Source organism: Microcaecilia unicolor, chromosome 11 (genome assembly GCF_901765095.1).
Source record: "Microcaecilia unicolor chromosome 11, aMicUni1.1, whole genome shotgun sequence".
Classification (NCBI taxonomy): Eukaryota; Metazoa; Chordata; class Amphibia; order Gymnophiona; family Siphonopidae; genus Microcaecilia; species Microcaecilia unicolor.
The window spans coordinates 110,081,180-110,102,983 of record NC_044041.1 but is presented as its reverse complement, the minus strand read 5'-3'; the positions used below and the strand labels follow the sequence as shown (position 1 = coordinate 110,102,983).

The 21,804-nt window shown below is 40.9% G+C and overlaps 1 protein-coding gene across 5 annotated transcripts in view; it reads left to right on the top strand.

The window, feature by feature from the left end:
* The window catches only part of LOC115480684 (phospholipase D3-like), a 72,764-nt gene extending 51,581 nt beyond the window's left edge, over positions 1-21,183 (top strand). For 2 of the 5 annotated variants that reach the window (XM_030219515.1, XM_030219514.1), the window contains exons 9-13: positions 141-341; positions 604-743; positions 4,400-4,565; positions 11,808-11,907; positions 13,417-14,517. In XM_030219515.1, the coding sequence (XP_030075375.1) occupies positions 141-341; positions 604-743; positions 4,400-4,565; positions 11,808-11,907; positions 13,417-13,607 (798 nt within the window). In that variant the 3' untranslated portion in view covers positions 13,608-14,517. Of the gene's footprint in view, positions 1-140; positions 342-603; positions 744-4,399; positions 4,566-11,807; positions 11,908-13,416; positions 14,518-19,674 lie in introns of those variants that run through there. The other 3 variants (XM_030219516.1, XM_030219518.1, XM_030219517.1) reach the window with 3 other exon arrangements.
* The last annotated feature ends 621 nt before the right edge of the window (positions 21,184-21,804 follow it).

Below are 21,804 nucleotides of genomic sequence, written 5' to 3'. Positions count from 1 at the left end.
ATTGTTATTTTGTGGGGTTTTTTTCTTAATGTTGATTTTTTTATTTATACATTGCTTTGCTTGTTCACTTGTGAAAAGCAGTTAAGCAAGTCTTTAATGAAATAGCACAAAACATTTTGCCATTTGCCTTTGCTTTGCAGATGAAGGAGCTAGGAGTGGTGCTGTATAACTGTAGCTGTTTGGCTCAGGACTTGCACAAGGTCTTCCAGATGTACCGCTACCTGGGAGAGGAGGGGGTGTCAATACCCCACCCTTGGCCCAGAGCCTTTTCTGCAGATTCAAGCCACACTCATCCACTGCATGTGATGCTGAATAACAACACTGCAGAAGTTTACATTTCAGTAAGCATGGCTGCTTATTTCCCTTCATGCACAAGATTTTTGGGGGAAGTAAGAGGACTGCAGAAGGGGGTTTTAAACAGTTTGTATCTATAATATTTATTTCATATTATTGACAGGGAAGTAATTACACAGGACATGGGTTGGAGTTTGGTTGAAGCAGTGAGTTCATTGGAGAATGACAGAACAGAAACATAAAGTTAAATAGATGTGAATAGATGGTGCCAGAATAATTTTGTGATGTATTTTGTTTTTTGATTTGCAGAGTTCACCATTTGCACTGTGCTCCGAGGGTCGAACCTATGATCTGGCAGCTATTCTGAGCATTATTGATGATGCTGAGCAGTTTATATACATCTCTGTCATGGATTATGTGCCCCGGTGTCAGTCCTGTAACCCTGTGAGGTAGGACCTGGTGATGGACTGCTGGACATGAATGGCTTAGGAGTGCAAAGGATGCTGCCAGGGAAAAAACCAGAAACAAAACTAAGGAAATCGCCTTGATTCTGACTTTTTTTTTTTTTTTTGGGGGGGGGGGGGGGGGGAAGAGACAGAGGAAATGTATCTACTCTGTTAGTTTAGATTGGTCAGTGGGTTGTTGAGTGAATGCCGTTGGCTGAGGGTAGATTGGATTGGTTTATGAAAGATTATATTAGCTAATGAAAGTTTAATCAATGAGTGAGTATATTTGGTAGGTTAAAGGAATGCATTGGACATATGGATACATGGATGTATTCACTGACTGATGAGCTGGATTGCTTCATATGTGCATGACTTAGATGATGGATCTATGGCATTAGTACATGGCCTGCTTGATTTGTTATTGGTTAATGGAGGTATTTATTAAGAGTAACCTTACTAGTTGATAATAATGATTTATTGGTAAACTGACCAAGTGATAGATTTGGATAGTGGACATATTTATTAGCAAAAACAAAACAAAGGAAACACATTTCCATAAAAAAAATAACTAGATGAACAAAAGGAGTGGAAGGCACCAGGACAAAGTCCAAGATAAACCAAAATGTTCAGTTTATTTCTTCAAACCAATAAACATATTTACAATAAAATCTTTGCATGCAGTTTACATGCAAAGATTGTATTGTGAATACTTTTATTGGTTTGAAGAAATAAACTGAACATTTTGGTTTGTCCTTGTGCCTTCTATTTTGTTCATCTGGACACGTTTATTATTTCATAAATGACAGATTAGTGGATGAAATGTTTAAGACAGTGATTCCCAAACCCGGTCCTGGCCAGTCAGGTTTTCAGGATATCCACAATGAATATTCATGAGATGGATTTGCATGTAACTGTATGCAGATCCATCTCATGAATATTCATTGTGGATATCCTGAAAACCTGACTGGCTGAGGTGCCTCCAGGACCAGGTTTGGGAACCACTGTTTTAAGAGATGACTTAGTTTTTATACTTGCAGTGGGGTTGTTGGCTGGCTGACAGTAGTTGATTTAATTGGATTATGTGATGGATTACTTGTAATGAATGATTGTTGTAGTCCAGGGTTTCCCAAGTCAGCCCTGGAGTACCCCCTTGTCAGTCAGGTTTTCAGGATGTCCACAATGAATAAGCATGAAAGAGATTTGCATATAATGGAGGCTGTGTGTGCAAATCAATTTCATGCAGGTTCATAGTAACATAGTAGATGACGGCAGAAAAAGATCTGCACGGTCCATCCAGTCTGCCCAACAAGATAAACTCACATGTGCTACTCTTTGTGTATACCTTACCTTGATTTGTGTTCATTTTGGATATCCTCCTAAAAACCTGACTGGCAAGGGGATTTTCTAGTACAAACTTGGGAAACACTGCAGTGTAGTCTATTTTGGGAATTAGTTTTTCCATTACATAGCTTCCCACTATTCCAGAACCTGTGGGATAGTTGTGTCCATCAACCAGCAGGTGGAGATAGAGACCTGAAAACAGATGAGACATTATCTCTCTTGGCATCCAGACCATCTCCTCAGTATTTTCTATCTCCAACAGGTAGATGGACGTACTTTTCAAATTCTGGTTCTGAGTGCTTTGCTCCTTGTCCCCAGTTGAGCTTTGCAGGTGTCTGCAAAGTCATATCTAGAGGTTTTCAGATCCCTGTCTTTGGTGCCCTTCAAATTTACTTCTTCCCTCCCTTCATCTCTCCCTTGTTTCCTGTGGCGCTCTCCTTTTCAATCACAACAATATTAAAAAAAAAAAAAAAGGAAAGAGGTTTGCTGGAGAGCGTGGCATAGCCTTTTTAATCTGTGGTAAGACCTTTGGAGATTGTGAGCTTTGGGGGTGGGGGGGAGGGGAGTGGAGCAGCTGGCAGTGGTAAGTCCGACTAAACTTTGTCTCAAAACCACTTGGAGGGCTGCAAGTTCTACTTGGTGCAGGGGAGGGATCCTAACTCATCACTTGGGACACGTGCTGCGCTGGTGACGGGGTGAGTGGTGACTCCTGTGGAGGCAGTTAAGTGATGATCTCCCAGTGGGACCTGCCAGCTGGTGTCAGGAAGTTGCAGTGTGTGTAAGCTGGGAATCCTGTGGGGTGCAGATGAAGCGGTTGGCGGCAGCACATCTTTGGATTTGGTGCAGCATCCATATATACTGGGTTCTTCGAGCTCTCCAGCAGGGCCAGTGCACGGTTTGATACAGGAGAATGGGTGCCATTTTTTCGGGGCCGACTGGCAGTAAGGACCATCTCTGGCTGATCACTCATAGGACACAGCCGCAACTTTACAGCCTCAAGGCATTCAGCTGCGTCAGGATGTTTGTTTTCTCTGGAGTTTATATTGTTCTTACACCAGGCCTATTTACTGAAGCAGGGAAGGTTCTTCAGTTTCTTGCCCCGCTGCCCCTACAGCTCCTAAGAGATCTCATTTAGACCTCCAGGAGTGGGCAGATGAGGCTATCTCTGCTTCTCCCTCCTTATCTGATGTGGCCTCAGTCTATTCAGAACAGCCATTATTGAAGGAGCTGTTAGACAAGGGAGATGATCTGAAAGTACTGAGGTTGTTTCTTAGTGAGGAGCCCAGTACTCTTATTTCTGAGGCACTGGTGATGCTTTCTATTTGAGGAGCCTCCTGCTTCAGAGTCAGGAGTTCTATCATTGTCAATCATGAGGTGACTTGGAGGTCCTTCTAATGCCTTCCTGATGCATTGTTATGATTTACAGCAGAATGGGTCTCGCTGGATGCGGGGCTGAGTAGGAAAAGCCATGGCTTGCGTCTACCCATTACCTCCTGAGGAGAAAGATAAATTGCAGCTTCTTAGGATGGGTTCCCTGGTTATGGCAGTGACTAAGAAGTTGACCTTGCCAGTGGAAGGGGGCATTGCCCTAAAAGACCTACAGGATAGGAAGCTAGAAGGCTTGCTGAAACAAGACTTTGAAGCAGTTTCTTTGGGCCTTCAAACGTTCATGGCAAGAGCAAGCCTGAAGTGTTGTTAGCAGTCAGCAACACAAGACGGGAGCCATAATGTCCAGCTGGAGGTGGGGTTGGCCTTGGTGGATTCTATTTATGACATCCCACGGTTTCTGGAATAGTGGGAAGTTACGTAATGGAAGGAGAAATTAGGTCTTACCTATTAACTTTCTTTCCATTAACCCTTCCTACTATTCCAGAGGCCTGTCAAGGTTTCTGAGATGTTTGGTTGGTGCACACTAATGGGTCAAATAAATACTGTCACCTTGCATGGTGCTTCCTGCATATCTCTTGTTCTCTACAAGTTGTCCAGAGATAAGAGAGGTCCACACCTGTTTGCTCATCTGATTAGTGTTAGGTTAGTGAGTTAAGATTGTTGTGTTTTGTTCTGAGTTTCTCCTTGCTGCTTTTGTCTACATAAATACTGAGGAGCTGGACTGGATGCTATGAGAGATGTCTCAACTCAAATTTCAGTTCTCCATCTCTACCTGCTGGTTGATGGACACAATAATGGGAAGGACTAATCAAAAAGAAAATTATCAGGTAAGACCTAATTTCTCTATTTACACAAGACATGTTGGGAGTCCTTCATAGAGGTAAAGCTATGTTCTTCTGCCAGTGTTTTTTAATTCTGTCTCTCTGCAGGTTCTGGCCAGCTATTGATGATCGGCTGCGTGCCGCAGCCTGTGATCGGGGAGTTGTGGTGAGACTCCTGGTTAGCTGCTGGTCGCACTCAGACATGTCAGTGTTTGTCTTTCTAGAGTCCCTCAGCTTACTCAGCCGGGAGCCCTTAGGATGCCCCATCCAAGTGGTAAGACATGATTGGCTCATGTTAGAAAACAGTACATCTGTGGGCCAGGAGAAATTTATTGAAATGTCACAGATGAGAGAGCAGCAGAAAGTTACAAAGAGGTCAATTTGCAGTACAACTTTAAATGGTTTAACTGTTTTTTCAGCAGTCAAAACATAAGAGTTATATTTATTCCTGACATTCATGTATTTGGGGATAAACACGTTACCCATTCGGTTGCTGAATTCACTGCTGAAAGAATGATTGTGAATGCCTCCCCAAACCATACCCCATTTTAAAATGGATAACTTTTGCCATTTACTAATTTTAAAAGACCAAAGTTAGCCATATAAGTGCCATAGAGGGTCATTTTTTTCTTAAGACATTTTATGTAGTTAGTACTACTGAAAATGTTTGCTTCCCCCCACCCCATTCCATGTTTTAGTAGCACATCTCCTTGGTAATGATCATGAGTACCAGTGTTAGTTGTCTGTGACCTCATTAAGGCCCAGAGAAAGGTAGCTGTGCCACTAACAGGAGACACTAGTTGCTACTGTGCATTGGCCATGTCCTTAATGCACAGTCTGGCAATGTCCTTAACTGTTTCACATTATGTGCTGCATTCCTACATTTCCTTGTTTTTACTGTATTCTTTAACATGTAAGATGCTTTCTTTTACTATGTAAGCCGCACTGGACCTGCTGTATGTGGGGAAAGAGCGGGGTACAAATGTAATAAATAAATAAATTAGCAGTTGACATGCTGAGTGTGTCATATGCTCGCTTGCTGCCTCCTATTATGAAATTCCCTGTAGGTATTTCACACACTTCCAAATATTTCTTGGAACTCTGTGTTAACTGTTCACATGTGTTAAGGCACACATTAAACACCTAACACAGTTAAGTAGCTAGGGACATTTGTGTTTTTCCATCTTTAACTCTGCACACTTACCTCTGCACAGAGTATGGCATAAATGCTTAAGAACATAAGAGTAGCCATACTGGGTCAGACCAATGGTCCATCTAGCCCAGTATCCTGTTTCCAACAGTGGCCAAGCCCAGGTCACAAGTAACTGGCAGAAACTCAAATCGTGGCAACATTCCATACTATAAATCCCAGGGCAAGCAGTTGCTTCCCCATGTCTGTTTCAATAGCAGACTATGGACTTTTCCTCCATTAACTTGTCCAAACCATTTTTAAACCCAGATATGCTAACTGCTGTTACCACAACCTTCGGCAAAGAGTTCCAGAGCTTAACTATTTATTGAGTGAAAATATATTTCCTCCTATTTGTTTTAAAAGTATTTCCATGTAACTTCCTTGAGTGTCCCCTAGTCTTTGTACTTTTGGAACGAGTAAAAAATTGATTTACTTCTACTCATTGGATTTTGTAGACCTCATATTTCCCCTCATCCATCTCTTTTTCCAAGCTGAAGAGCCCTAACCTCTTTAGGAGTGGAGGAGTAGCCTAGTGGTTAGTGCAGTAGACTTTGATCTTGGGGAACTAAGTTCGATTCCCCCTGCAGCTCCTTGTGACTCTGGGCAAGTCACTTTAATCCTCCATTGCCCCTGGTACAAAATAAGTACCTGAATATATGTAAACCGCTTTGAATATAGTTGCAAAAAACCTCAGAAAGGCGGTATATCAAGTCCCATTTCCCTTCCCTTTCCCTGCCCTCATACAAGAGGAGGAGTTCCATCCTCTTTATTATTGTGCTTGCTCTTCTTTGAACCTTTTCTAATTCCGCTATATCTTTTTTGAGATACGGCGACCAGAACTGAATGCAGTATTCAAGATATGGTTGCACCATGGAGCGATACAGAGACATTATATTTTCAGTCTTATTCACCATCCCTTTCCTAATAATTCCTAGCTTCCTGTTTGCCACCCTCCAATCTTCAGGTACTATGGATGATTTTAAAGACAGGTTACATATTAACAGCAGATCAGCAATTTCATGCTTGAGTTCTTTGAGCACCCTTGGATCTATGCCATCCGGTCTGGGTGATTTATTACTTTTTAATTTGTCAGTTTGGCTCAGTACATCTTCCAGTTTCACCGAGATTTCTTTCAGTTCCTCCGCATCATCACCTTTGAAAAGGTACAGGCAGTTCTCTTACATTTTCTTTCGTAAAGACTGAAGCAAAGAATTCATTCAGTTTCTCCGCTATGGCTTTGTCCTCCGAGGGCCCCTTTTGCTCCTTCATAATTTAATTCTCTTGCAGGATTTCTGCTTCTAATGTACCTAAAAAAGTAGTTACTGTGAGTTTTAGCCTCTGTGGCAAGTTTCTCTTCATATTCTGTCTTAGCCTTCTTTATTAATGCTTTGCATCTGACTTACCAGTGCTTATGATGATTCTTATTTTCATTATTTGTGTCTTTTTTTTTTTTTTTTTTCATTTTTTGAAGGACAGTCTTTTGGCTGTAATAGCCTCCTTTACTTCACCTTTTAACCATGCTGGCTGTCGTTTTCTCTTTTTTTCCACCTTTGCAAATACATGGAATGCATCTGGTCTGGGTTTCAAAGATGGTATTTTTGAATAACGTCCTTGCCTGATTTAGTGTCCTAATCCTTTTAGCTTATTTTTAACCATTTTCCTCATTTTGTTATCGTCGCCCTTTCGAAAATTAAATGCAGCTACAGTAGATGTCCTTTGCGGGTTCATCCCAGATTGTAGCTCAAACTTGATCATGTTATGATCAGTTTCCCAGGTGACCCAACACCGCAACCTCTTGCACTATGCCCTGCACACCACCAAGGACCAGATACAAAATGGCTTCCCCTCTCCTCGGTTCCTGGACCAGTTGCTCCAAGAAGCAATAGTTGATATGGAAATTTTATCTCTCTGGCACTCCCTGATGTAACATTTATCCAGTCAATATTGGGGTAATTGAAATCACCCATTATAGTGTTGCCCAATTTGCCAGCTTTCCTGATCTCTGTAAACATTTCTTCATCTGTCTGTTCGTTCTGTCCCGGTGGACGGTAGTACAGCCCTACAAGAATACTCCTTCCCTTCACACATGGAATTTCTATCCATGATAATTCCACACTGCTATTTGTTTCATGTGGAATGTTATTTTATTTTATTCAATTCCCTTTTTAACATATAGCGCAACCCCCCCCCCCCCCCCCCCCCAATTTTATGCTCTCTATTGTTGTGATACAATTTGTAACCTGTTAACACGGTGTTCCATTGATAGGCATCTCAGAGACTTGGAGGAAGGAGGACAGTTATATCTACCTCATCATTTAGTGTTACATACTTTAACTCTCCTATCTAATTTTTTTAGGCTTCTAGCATTTGTATTCAGGCACTTCAGATTGTTTTTTCCTTTGATCTACAAGCTACTTAGAAGCTGAAGGGGATAATGTGCATCCTTTATCCTTCTCTCTCATTAAGCACACCTGGCCTACTTTCAGCATTGTTGAAACCTCTCTACTGGGGTTCCCTAAATGTCCTGTTTCAGTAGTATCCTTAGCGGATACTCCACACCGAACCATGCATTTCTGGAAGACTGCTCCCCCCCCCCCCCCCCCCATTCTAGTTTAAAAGTTGATCTATCTCCTTTTTAAAAATTTAGCGCCAGCAGCCTGGTTCCATCCCGGCTAAGGTGGAGCCCATCCTTTTGGAACCGTCTTCCCCTTTCCAAGAATGTCGCCCAGTTCCTAACAAATCTAAATCCCTCATCCCTGCACCATCGTCTCAACCACGCATTGAGACTTCGGAGCTCTGCCTGCCGTTTGGGTCCTGTTCTCCATAAATAAATAAATCTCTGTTCTCTTTGTAGCAATGCTTTAGATACATCCCCTCCTCTGCTCAACTCCACTTGAATTAGCACCATGCAATGTAAGTCACCTAAAGAGTGTCCTGCTTTTAACCAATATGCAGCCAGCGGTGCCTCATTTTTTTTGCAATGTGATGTGACTCAGGTGTTCTGCTAGTCACTGTTTAATTTTCCTACAAGTCTGGCCTATATAGTAGAGGCCACAAGGACATAATACACAATAAACCACCTGGTCACTCGCACAATTCGTACTAGACTTCAAATAAAACATTGATGTAGAGTGTGGTATCGGGATTTTGGAAACTATCGTAGAATACTGACAATACTTAGTGACCACAGGCCCAGAACATGCCAGTACTTTAAAATTAATTTTCTTACAATAGATGAATTCTGAGAATATGGGAGAACACACTGGTGCATTTTCACACTGCTTTGGTTGAGATAAAAATAACCATGATCTATGTGCATGCATAGCTCACTTATATACTTGTTTAATGACTTTAAGAAGATAACCCCTTTGGGCAGATCTATCAAACAGTGCCCCCAGCTTCTGCTTTATAATCTTCTGGTTGCATATTGGTTGAAAGCAGGATATTCTTTAGGTGACTTACGTTACGTGGTGCTAATTGAAGTGGAGTTGAACAGAGGAGGAGATGTATCTAAAGCATTGTTATAAAGAGAACAGCAATTTATTTATGGAGAACAGTGGCCCCGGGGTGTCTAAACAATGCGATGAAGCAGCTGTTCTAAATGGGATATGATTGGAGAGTTTAGTCAAAAAGTACCCATAAGCAGCAACAAAGGCTAGGCTGGAGTAAGTTTTAAACATACGCAGTGAAGCTGTGGATCCACAGCGTTTTTTGGCATTTGTGCAGTGAAGCTGCGGATTCACAGCGTTTTGTGGTGGTTATAGATTAACAATGACTTGGGGTCACGATCTCTTCCAGTAAGCTGCAGAAAGTTAGTATGATTAATGTTCGATTTAAATATGATTTATGGAGTATTTAAAGGGAATTTTGTGGGGAATTGTGCAGGGATTATTTGTAGAATTTTTTTTTTTTTTGTATATTTGTTTTTCGGCTAAATGATTTGTCCTCCTGAGGAAGCCCTTGGCAAAATACAGACTGTATGAGGACAACAGGGTTGTTGTTGGGAGCGTTGATTGCATTTTACCTCTGCTTTAAGCATAAGGAGAGATGCCTGCCCTACTATCACAGTTTAGGAGAGCAGATGATATTCATCACGTCGGTGGTTACCCAAGTGAAGTGAATAACTGTTGGAGGCTGGCCAATACCGCTGGTAAAACTGGTATATGATCTGAAAAGTCTTCAATAAATGTTTTGGAGTTGGGTTAAAATGGAGACGAATGATTTCAAAGGATTGTAAAGCCTTCAATAATTTTGAATTGAAAATCTTATTAATAAGCCCAGCAACTTTTATTTATTTATTTTATTGCATTTGTATCCCACATTTTCCCACCTATTTGCAGGCTCAATGTGGCTTACAGAGTATGGTTATGACATAATCATTCCATTATACCAGATACATTTAGTGGTGTGCAAAGATTAAGTAAGGGAAGAGAGATGGCAGGTGTTAGGATGGAAGGTAAGGTAGTTTTGTAAGGCTATGGGTTCTCTTTGTAAGCCTTATGGAAGAGATGTGTTTTCAGAGATTTGCGGAAGTTATTTATTTCGTCAATAGCTTTCAGGGATGTAGGTAGTGCATTCCACAGCTGCGTGCTCATGTAAGAGTAGGTGGTGGCGTGTATTAGCTTGTATTTTAGTCCTTTGCAGCTGGGGAAGTGCAAATTAAGAAATTTGCGGGATGATCTTATGGCATTTCTGGGAGGCAGGTCCACAAGGTTTAGCATGTAGCTTGGGGCATCTGCATGAATGATTTTGTGTACAATCGTGCAAATCTTGAACGCGACGCGTTCCTTGAGTGGGAGCCAGTGAAGTTTCTCTCTTAGGGGTTTTGCACTTTCATATTTAGTTTTTCCAAATATGGGTCTGGCGGTGGTATTCTGGGCTGTTTGGAGTTTTTTGATGGTTTGTTCTTTGCAGCCGGCGTACAGTGCGTTACAGTAGTCCAGATGGCTTATTACCATTGATTGTACCAGAGTATGGAAGATATATCTCGGGAAGAAAGGTTTTACTCTTTTGAGTTTCCACATGGAGTGGAACATTTTTTTTGTTGTGTTTTTCACGTGAGCATCTAGTATGAGGTTTCGATCAATGGTGACTCCGAGAATTTTTAGATTTTGTGCGACGGGAAGAGAACAGTATGATGTGGTTATTGTGGAGGAGTGGTTTTTCTTGTGTTGTGAGGTGAGTACAAGACATTGTGTTTTCTCTGCGTTGAGTTTCAGCTGGAATGCATCCGCCCAGGAGTGCATGATTTTGAGGCTTTGGTTGATCTCGTTGGTGATTTCGTTTAAGTCATGTTTGAATGGGATGTAAATTGTGACGTCGTCTGCATATATGTAGGGATTAAGGTTTTGGTTGGCTAGAAGTTTGGCTAAAGGTATCATCATTAGGTTGAAGAGAGTTGGTGATAGGGGGGATCCTTGGGGAACTCCACATTCGGGTGTCCATGGGAGATATATCCGCATTCATTGTCACTTGGTAAGATCTTGTGGTCAGGAATCCTTTGAACCATTTGAGAACTGTTCCTCATACTCCGAAGTATTCTAGTATATACAATAGTATTCCATGATTAACCATGTCTAAGGCGCTGGACATGTCGAATTGTAGGAGGAGTATATATTGACCGAGTGATTTTTCTCCTGTAGGGATTAAAAAATATTTTTTGGGGGGGATATTTGTGATTGTGGTACATGTGGCTCTTAACGTGTGTATTTGAAATTTTTAATTTTGATTAATAAAGATACATGTGTGTGTGTGTAAAATACCAGGGTAAATTTATTCTATACAAGTGTTTAATATCTGATATTTAAGAAATTTTCTATATCCCTTAATAATTATTGTCTATTGTTAAGTAATACATGTAGTAATATGCAGGGCAGATCAAGGACCTTGGAAGCACAAGAAATAGTTTCGCTAGTCCCTGCATCTGATCCAGTAACTCTTGGTTGCAGTTTGCGAGTCACTCAGGGCCCCTTTTACCAAGCTGTGGCAAAAGGGGGCCTGTACTAGCATCAGCGCGTGTTTTTGACGTGCACCAAGGCCCCCTTTTACCACAGCGGGTAAAAGGTAGGTCTTTCTTTTCTTCAGGAAATGGCGTGCAGCAAGTGAAGCACTTGCCATGTGGCCATTTTGAGGGGAGCCCTTACTGCCACCATTGAGGTGGCGGTAAGCGCTCCTTCGCTAACCTGGCGGTAACCAGGCAGCATGCATTGGGCTTACCGCCACTTTGTAAAAAGGTCCCTCAGGTACTAGTGTTTGCTGTCAGAACTGCATGGCAAAGAAATTCTCAAAATGTTCTGGTTTAAATATTTCATTCCTGTGTTTCAGAAAGTGTTTGTGGTACCTGCAGATGAGGAGCAGAAAAAGATTCCTTTCGCCCGAGTCAATCACAACAAATACATGGTGACAGACCGCATTGCATACATTGGTAAGGTGAAAGGGCAGATGGTCTAGGAGGGTCTGTAATAAGGCACAAGTGGCACCAGCCTGAAGCTCAGATGATGCATCTTTTTCACTTTTTTAGTTTTGTTTGTTTGGCAGCTAATCAGACCTTCCAAGTCTCCCACTTTTGCAGGACATCTCTTGCATTCCTGCTGAGCAGCCTCCCCTTCCATTGGGAGCAGGAAAGGAGATATGTTAATAAGATGTCAGTCTCCTAATAACAGCTGCGAGACTGGTCCCATGGCAGCAAGAGATGATGTTTTATTAAGAGGGAGGTGGCTTGGGGCTGAAGCCAGGAGGTACAGTGGGTGGATATTGGGGGTATGGCTAAAATCTCTCTCTCGGCGATCTGGCTCCCTTGGCAGCTTTGGTAATATTGTACATGTGGTATTTACACATACAGATTGTATACATTTGCCACACAGGGGGGGCATAGTGGGGGTGTGGTTTGGGCCTGCTTTAAGCAGGCCAAAAATCTAGTCCTATATTTCCCATTTTATTAAGGAAATACATTTTAATGGGGGAAAATTTTTGCTGTCAGGTTTCTACACACATAGAACAATAAAAAGTGCCAGTTTAAGCCAGGGCTTTACACAAGGTATTAAGGGAGTCGTTTTCTTTCGTCCTCCATTGTTTATTTCTGCCTCCAAAATGCAGAAAGAAATTTGGCGGCACTTAATCACCACTCCACGTAAAAGTGCCAGCACTTCTGCTTCTCCTTAGTTTCTTTATGGTTAGTATCATTTTGTGATATTTATCCACTTTTCAAACAGTTTTCCTGATCATGAATATCCATGAGATAAATCTGCATGTACTGCCTCCAGTGTATGTAACTGTCCCATACATATTATGGATATCCTGAACCCAACCTGTCTGGGTGTGCTCAAGGACTAGGTTTAGAACCACTGGGTTAGCATATGGCTGGTGTTTTTCTTTTTGGCCTTCTGTCCTTTTCCTTTTTATAAACTTGATGCTTGTTAGGATATTTTACATTGATTGTATGAGGGATCTTGCACTTGCAAATGTAAGTGTATGTTTAATACAGGGGTTCCAAGGACACATCCAGGCAATCTGGTTTCAGCATATCTGCAATGAATATGCATGAGATAAGCTGGCATGCACACATACTGTGTTAAATTTTAATGAACAACCAAAGAAATGCTTTTCTAGACTGCAGTCCTTTTCTAGCATTTAAAACTTTTACATGACCCCAGCCCTTACCACCTTCCAACAATGCCTGTACTGCTGATGTAGTCGCAACACCAAATACAAATTTTGTGACTTCTTTAGGAACTGCAAGGTTACAGACAACCAGGATCAGGTCTCCAATTTCATATTTCATTTCTTTCTGAGGGCCTGGGGATTTGCTATTATTTAGTTTGCCAGTTTGCTCTAGTACCTCGTCCAGATTCACACCGACTATGCCAGTTCCTAGTCTAAATCATCACCTCTATTGTGGTTTAAACTTAAACCTTTCTGCAATTTCTTGTTCTAGGAACATCCAACTGGTCAGAGGATTATTTTACAAAATCAGCTGGGATTGGATTAATTATAAACCAGACAGCAGCCAACACTGGGGATAGTACCTTGGTGCGGAAGGAACTAGAGACTGTATTCCACAGGGACTGGGACTCAAGTTACACACAAAACCTGCACAGCAAGATGAGCTGTAACACTGAATCCTGAAGCCCATGACTGTCATTACCAACCTAAAATCCTGTTAACTGTGGTTTCTCAGAAGCTACAGAGAGTGGGGGGGAGGGGGGTCAGTACAAGGGCACATTAAAGGAAGTTCTCATAAAGCAGAGAAAAATCTTCCTAATATTTTAGTAAAATAAATCCAACAAAAGAGCTGAATGGAGAATACCTTTTTTTAGAAGCCTAACAAAAAACAATACTTTGCAACTGTAAAAGATTTTTCTCCATATTTGTCAGTGATAGGAATGAAAAGATTGTTATGCCATAAAACAATACTTTTTCTAATTGTACAACAAGGGAAATGCCACAGCATTTCTAGAAAAGGAGTCGAGAATAACTGAGATGTTCAAAACAGAGAAGAAAAATACAAGAAATGTCTAGCGAAAACCAAAGCTACATTTTATGTGCCAAAGCCATACAAATGAAAGAAGCCTTCCTATTATTGTTGTACATAAAGTGATTTTATAAGGAGCTGCCTTGTTTTACACAGGAAGATGCACGTTTATGGTGGTATTTCAATCGACGTATAAATGACCTCTTATAAAATACCAACAAGCATACCTTGTTTGCCTGCTGGTGGTACATGGGCATGCACATGGATATGTTCGGGTGGAACATACGTGTACAAACATAAATTGTAAATTACTATCATTTACAATGAAGGGCATTTATACCAGTGCACCTTAAATCAATTTGTGTTTTTGGCCAGTTATGCTAATACCCTAGTAAAGAAAAGTAGGTGCCTGCTTTTCTTTTTAGAGTAGGCTTAAGATAGGTGCCTTAAATAGTGCTTTTAGTAGGTTCCCTGCTATAAAATTAACCTCAAACAGGGCAATTTTCAAAGGGATTCTCTGTCAGCAAGTACAGGGTGAGGCAAAAAAAAAGTCATCCCTAGAGGGTTTTTCTTTTCTGTTTTCATATTTACGTATTACTATTAAACAATATTTAATTATCTTAAGGTATGTTGATGTTACTGACATTTTAGTGCTACTACCTAGTGATTTTTGTGCATTAAAAATGTTTGAGCTAAAACACAGTAAATTAATGTCATTCAAACTAGAGAATGACATGGGGACGGGGACAGATCCACGGGGCGGGGATGGGCATAGAGCCTGTGAGGACAGGGACAAGCTTTGTCCCTGTGTCACTTTCTACTTTGAAGTCTGTTAATGAACTGAACTGTTATTTATGTTTGCAGATGACAATATTTGTATTTTTTTGGAAAACATGCTGGCCACAGCTAGCAAACTTTGCATGGGCGATCCTGTGCATCCTGCTACCAGCACATCTTCTAAGAAGACCTGTTCTATTGCAGGAGGGACTGTGGAAGACAGGAGAGCTAGACTGAATTCTGAGATTGTTGATGACTTCTTATTTATCCACAGATTAACAAATCATAACAGTGCTTCATAGGGCATATTTCTCCCCTCTAAGGCATACAGAATGGGTTGTGTTTTGTACCCCTGGACATTTTAACAGGGTGGATTAGGATTCCTTGGGGTAGTAGAAGTCAGCTATTAATGGGGTTGGAAGGGTAGATGGTGGTGGTGGGAGGGTTATTATAGCTGCTCGTTGTTATGTATAAATTACAAATAGAAAACAATAATAACAGTTGCACAGCATATTGATCCTTTTTATAATTTAATAAAAAGATTTTATATAAAATCATAAGTGTTTGAGGCTTCTGCAGATGAGAACAGAGCCCACGGGGATAGGGTCAAATTTTGTCCCAGTGCCAATCTCTACAAACCATACAATTAACAATGTGTTAGAATTTTGCAGTTGCTGTGAATGCTAAGTCTACCCCAGCTTTAACACAGGCCTTCAGTCACTTTGGGAAGTTCTTAACAGCCTTGTCAATTTGTCCCTGTGGCAAGCTGTCCCATAATCACATGCAGCGCTTCCTTGAGTTTGGTGATTATTTGCAACTTTGGGTGGAGTTTGTGATAGACCTCCAACTTTGCTCCCCAGACAAAAGTCTACATCACAGTGATGTCATTAAAAGTTAGCTTGTACCTCTCTTTTTTTTCTTCTTCTTCAAATAATGGTGGTTTTACAGTAGAAACATTTTTGAATGTGTGAAAATTGCTAGATGGTTACACTAAAAAGTCTAACTTTGCTGTGTTCAAAGATAACCTCATTCCACTTGGCACATAAATGTAGATAGTAAGAACAAATAAAGCTGTAAAACTTCACATTCAAATTACAAGTGGTTGTTGAGAAAACAGCAATAAACTCTAGGAGGTTACTACTTTTTTTTTTTTTTTTTAGCCTCATTCTGTTGGAGTGGAGAAGGGCCCTTTGAAAACTGTCTTGCCTCTTCACTGTGAACAGTGCAGGTAGTTTTCCTTGTAGGGAAAACAGGCCTAGCTGATACAGGCTCATGAAATCCCTGTTCCTGCTTTTTTTAGCTGGTGCATTCCAACGTCTTCCATCTGCAAAGTATGTAAGATAAGAGGTCCCTGTGACACTGGCTGGTCCACTGAATTTTAAAACTGACTTGTATCCTGGAGCCTGGCTTAAAATTGCCTTTTGTGTGTCTTATTGCTCAAAGTGTATTTTTCTATTTTAAATCTTTTGAATAAAGAGTTTGTTTTTTCATGCGATGTCAATTGAATGTTTTGTAGTGAATCTTTAGCCATTGCAAAGGTAATGATGGCAAAGAAACGCAAAGCGTTAGGTTTGCATCTCAAACACCAGAAAGAACAGGTAAAAGTGACTTCTTTTACACCTCTACTCAGGCCTGTTGGGTAGGTCAGTTTGGGGTGCAATAACAACAGGACCTGTACTAAAATATAGAACTCTTGACTTCTGCTGCACCACCATGTGACTCATAGTTCAGCTTCTCAAGTGATTGTGCTGGTCTTAATGCAGATATATTGTGTTTTTGCTACTCTGTGCAGTAGCTGCTATATTTTCCCCCAAGGCTTTTTTTCATAGCTCTTTCAACAATGATCATACTGCAAGAGCAGAGGAGAGTGAAAATGAAGCATTCATGGCCCACTTAGATACTGTGCTGATGGCCAGGGCCATGGATGGTGTTGGAGGGGTTTCTGGATGGCTGAGTAGCTGAATCAGCAATGCAGTGGAGATCTACTTGTTTAAACTCCTGCTATGGTTCAAGTGTAAGGGCAGTCACTAGGACTTGATCAGCTTTCAAAGTTTTAAAAAAAAAATCATTAACCTGCAGTGGTGAAGCCAAGAGACTAAAGTACTACTTTCATGTTTTGCTACAGATCAACATAAGATTTAGGCTTTGGATACCTTCCAGAACAGTTACCTGACAGAATTTCAGTCCTCGCATCCTCCCCCATATCTTCTGGGGTTACAGAGTCCCATAAGATTAGCTTAGGCATGCTGAATTCTGGTTTACAGTACTTGATGATGTGAGCAGGAACTTGTATCACAGAGAGAGGTTTTGGCTCTTATAGTCCAATTTTGTTAGGGAATCAAGATGGTACCATTTTGTCCCTTCTTGATTGACTGTACACTTGTCCTTTAGATTGTAAGCTCTTTGAGCAGGGACTGTCCTTCTATGTTAAGCTGTACAGCGCTGCGTAACCCTAGTAGCGCTTTAGAAATGTTAAATAGTAGTAGTAGTCTTAGACTTAAATTGCCTTGCAAAATTAGTTACTTTAGGATAGAATCCATCCATTCTCTAATCCAAGCTATAGCTCCAGGAGCTTTCCTGCTTTATAGCCCTATCACCCTGAGTGTGCCAATGTCTTTCTGTTCCTTAGCATTAGCAGCAGATGAATCCAAGAACTGGTGGGTTGTATCCGCCTACCAGCAGGTGGAGATAGAGAACACTGAAAGCAGTGACCCTGGACGCGCAGCTCCCTGTCTCCTCAGTATATCTCTATCTCTAGCAGGTGGTGGATGAATCCTTACCAGCTCCTGGATTCTTGGGGTTCTCCTGGGTCCTTTGGCCATTTGAGTGTGGGGGTGTCTGGCTGAGGGTGCCACCTTAAGGACATGCTTGTGCTGCAGGTCCCTGTCCTACCCCTCTCTTTCTGTGGCCTCCCTCTTTGCTGCAAAAAAAAAAAAAAAAAAAATCTCTCCTCTCACTTTGTGCAACTGGCAGCCAATTAAAAAAAGAAAAATCTACAGAGAAAAGCCTGTTAGCCCTTTTGCTCAGTCTTGCTTAAAGTGCTGAGGGTCAAACAATTTTTTTTCTCTCTCTGCTGGAATCGGCTGCCTTGGCTCAGTGGCGTAGCTAGACCTAACATTTTCGGTGGGCACTATGTATATGGGTGTGAGTAGTGTTTCTTGGGACACTCTTAAATAATGCCTTAGAGTGCACTTGATGACAGATTTTTAATAAACAGTCTGCCCAGCAGTTGTCCTGCATCAACATAAACCACATACATACTTAGAACCTATGTTGCAAACCTTAATACCACCAGTTCTGAACACACAAATACCAATAACAGCACCTTTAAAAAGGCAGCAGTGAATATACACAACAGCAATGTGTTCCATTGGAACAAAACAGACAAGTCAGATTGATACAGATCCCATACAAACTATATGCAAGCAGAATCTCTCACCTGGGTTACATGCAGAACACAGATTAACCCTCATCAATTGAGAATAGAGGACCAAAATTTTGAAATTGGCCTGTAGCTCAGTATCAGCCCTGCCCTTCCCTACCCCCATCCCTCTCTGTAGCCTGGCATCAGCCCTGCCCTTCCCTACCCCCATTCATCCCTGTAGCCCAGCATCAGCCCTACCCTTCCCCCATCACGTCATCCCTGTAGCCATCTCCCCTACCCTTCGCAATCTCCCCCCCCCCCCACCCTGATGCATACCAGCATTAAATATAAAACCCACCAACATTTATATTTAATGTTGATGGGTTTCTCGGTAGGAGGTGGTCTCTGCAGTGCCCAAGTTTAAAAAAAAAAGTTTTATATATGAACATTTTTTTAACGGCCTTGGCACTACAGAGCCCACCCCCACCCAGAAACCCATCAACATTAAATACACAACATTTTTGTTTAAACCTGGTATTACACAAATTAAAACATTTTTGTTACGTGGTCTTGAGCTTCCTATAGAGATCTATTGCCCCCGACGGGGTCCTAATGAGTGTGCACGTGGGATTCCAGGTTCTAGGCCCGATTCCCCAAGCATAGCAGCAAGAATGTTAAAAAAGCAGGCAGGAAGGCTTCTGAATGGCTGCATGTTGCTGTGCAGCCTAACTGGTGCCAGGATCCGAATTACTGAAGCTATCCATCTCCAATTATCACATAAACACGGCCTGTGTCGGGCAATTTTTTTACAACATCAATAAATTTCATTTATACCCACTACTGATCTGCTTTTTTGTTGTCTAAATATGAGTATAAAATGGAGTTTTTTTACTAACCCTTTTTCATCCTTTTGGCAAATGCTGTGCTTTGTAGGCAGAGCCTGGTTTTGATGTAATTTATTTATTTATTGCATTTGTATCCCACATTTTCCCACCTATTTGCAGGCTCAATGTGGCTTACATAGTTTGTTATGGTAGTCATTTCATGATAACAAAAACACTTAGTATTGTACAGAGATTAAGTAAAGGAAGAAAGAAGGAAGGAAGGAAGGAAGGTAATGTTTAAAAGGCTGGTGTCTTTTAAGCCAACAGCAGCCATTTTGAAGCACTCACCAATGCAGTATTAAGGGAAAATAGAGCTTCTGTTGGGATGTATTAAATAATCTATTGATTGTAGAGGATGGAGTAGTTTGCATGAAAGATCCATTGGATAAGTATCTATAGTGAAACATTGTGCATTTTGTTTTTTTAGGTGGGGGTTCATGCTTGAACTTTGCAGCAGGTGCATTTGCCTAAGTGGTATTTCTCCTACTAGTAAACTGATTTTGGTCTCTGGGTCTTAAAAAAACAAAACAATAAAACTCATTTGGAATCTTGCAATTATATAATGTTGAAATTTTAAGTGGAGTTTTTAAAAAACCCATGGTGTATGATATATGCTATGGAAGACTGTTGAGCATTACAGTTCTGAGATCTTTTTTTCTCTACCTCTGTTTTTTTTTTTGTACCTCCATGGCACAGGACAGTAACTGAAGCAAAGTCTTCAGGGAAAAGCAAAGACTCAGAGCAAGCAGATGGACAGTATGAAAGATAAAGAGGTCATGAATGAAGGCAAGCTTGTTGGAGACAGTGCAGGCATTTCACAAGGCATGTGAGAAAGGAACAGGAGAAGAAAATAGGTACAGAAATAAGACTGAAGATGCTGCAGTGTGACCTGCACAGGTAGGATGAGAGTTTATTTAGAGGGCCTGGAGGGGAAGTGATATCCCCAGCAGAGAGTAGGGTGAGCCCCAAGCTGAGAGTCACCTTTTATGTGTATATATTTTTCTTCTGGGTGGTCCAATAGCAGCCTACCATACTTTACTTCATGGGAAATCTATTACTAAATGTCAATTAGGGGCTTGTTTAATGAGAGGCCTCATGAACACAAAACCTCCCATCCAAGTCCTCTCTCCAGAATGGGATCTCAATGTTGTACTACCCACTCATGGAACAACCATTTGAACCCCTAGCAACGGCATCCATGCAACACCTAACACAGAAAACCTATTTTCCTGATAACAATTACAATTGCACGTTGTAGTAGTGAATTACAAGAGCTAGTTCATTATCCTCAGTATACTCAATTTTTCTACAACAGAGTGCTACTGAGTATGCTTATGACGATGGATACTGTGAGCTATAAATCTTTTAAATAAACTCATCCTAAATTCCTTCCAAAAGTAGTATCAGAATTCTTTTTAAATCAAAATATGATTCTGTCTACGTTTTCTGGCAGAGGGTTCTTTACATACCTTAAATTGCAAACAAGCTCTGCTCTACTACTTTCATTGCACTAAAGACATCAGAAAATCTTCCCAGCTTTTTGTCTCTTTCCAACCAAGAAATGCAGGCGCTCCCGCTTCCAAGCTAACCCTGGCTAATTGGATTTCAGACTATATTTCACAATGTTATACCCTTTCAAACCTCCCTTCCCCAAATCACATTGGCCCACATCAACTCCACACAAAAACCATCTCAGTTGTAAACTTCGTCTGCCTCTGTCACAGACATCTGCAAAGCCACAATATGGGCTTCAGTACATACTTTCACCAACCATTATTGTCTTAACTCAGTTTCAGCTTGATATGCAGCCTTCGGACAGGCAGTCCTTCATAACCTTTTTGCCTAGTAAAGATTCACTTTCCTCCACCCATCTTCAAACATTGGGCCACCCAGAGCAAAAATATACACTGGAAACATGGATGGGAACCTACTCAGGATGAATGGCTACAAGAAGTATGAGATACAATAAAAATGGAAAAACTGACCTATTCTTTGAAAGATAATATTAAAAGGTTTGAGGAAATATGGAACCCTTTTATTAAAAATTATCCTTCATAATTTCTAGTGCAAAAATAATGTTGAAAATGACATCATAAATTTTAAATGTGAACTTTGCTTCCTGTTTTGTAACATTGGATGGTTGTACTCAAAACGTTATGTCAATAGTATAGTTTCACTCTAACATAGTAACAGAGTAAATGATGGCAGATAAAGGTCTGTACACTAAGTTCTGAAGCTAACGTCGAAACCCCTTAAAATTACACTCCAGCCCATCCATAGCTCTTTACTATAAATTATTACTTGAAACAGAATCTTGAAGGCGATGCAACACTCTTTGGATATCTCATATTGGGCAGATTTTCACCAGCAGTTTTGTTAGTTGGTTACATGTTAGTTATATGTCTTTACATAAAGGAATACATACGATTGTACAATTATGCTTATAATCATTTGTCTCTGGATATTCTGATGTCATCAATGTTTTGTTTATTCTTTGCTGCAAAATTCAATAAAAATTATTACAAACAATATATATACATATATACATACACACAAAATCACATCAGAGAGACCCTCAGCTTGGGGCTTGTCTGGAGTGTGCCTGCGTTCCTCCAGCTGCTATGGAGAAAGCAAGGTTGCTTATCTGTAACGGGTTTTGCAGTCAACAGGGAAATGCAGATCCTGAAAAAAAAAAAAGGAAGGCAGCTATCTTTAGCTATGTTATAGACTGAGGGGGAGAGAGCACACCAAAACAACACAGGCTTTTCAGAGCTAGTGGAGTGCACTGGGCACACAGGCTCCATTAGCGATGTCACATGGAGTGTG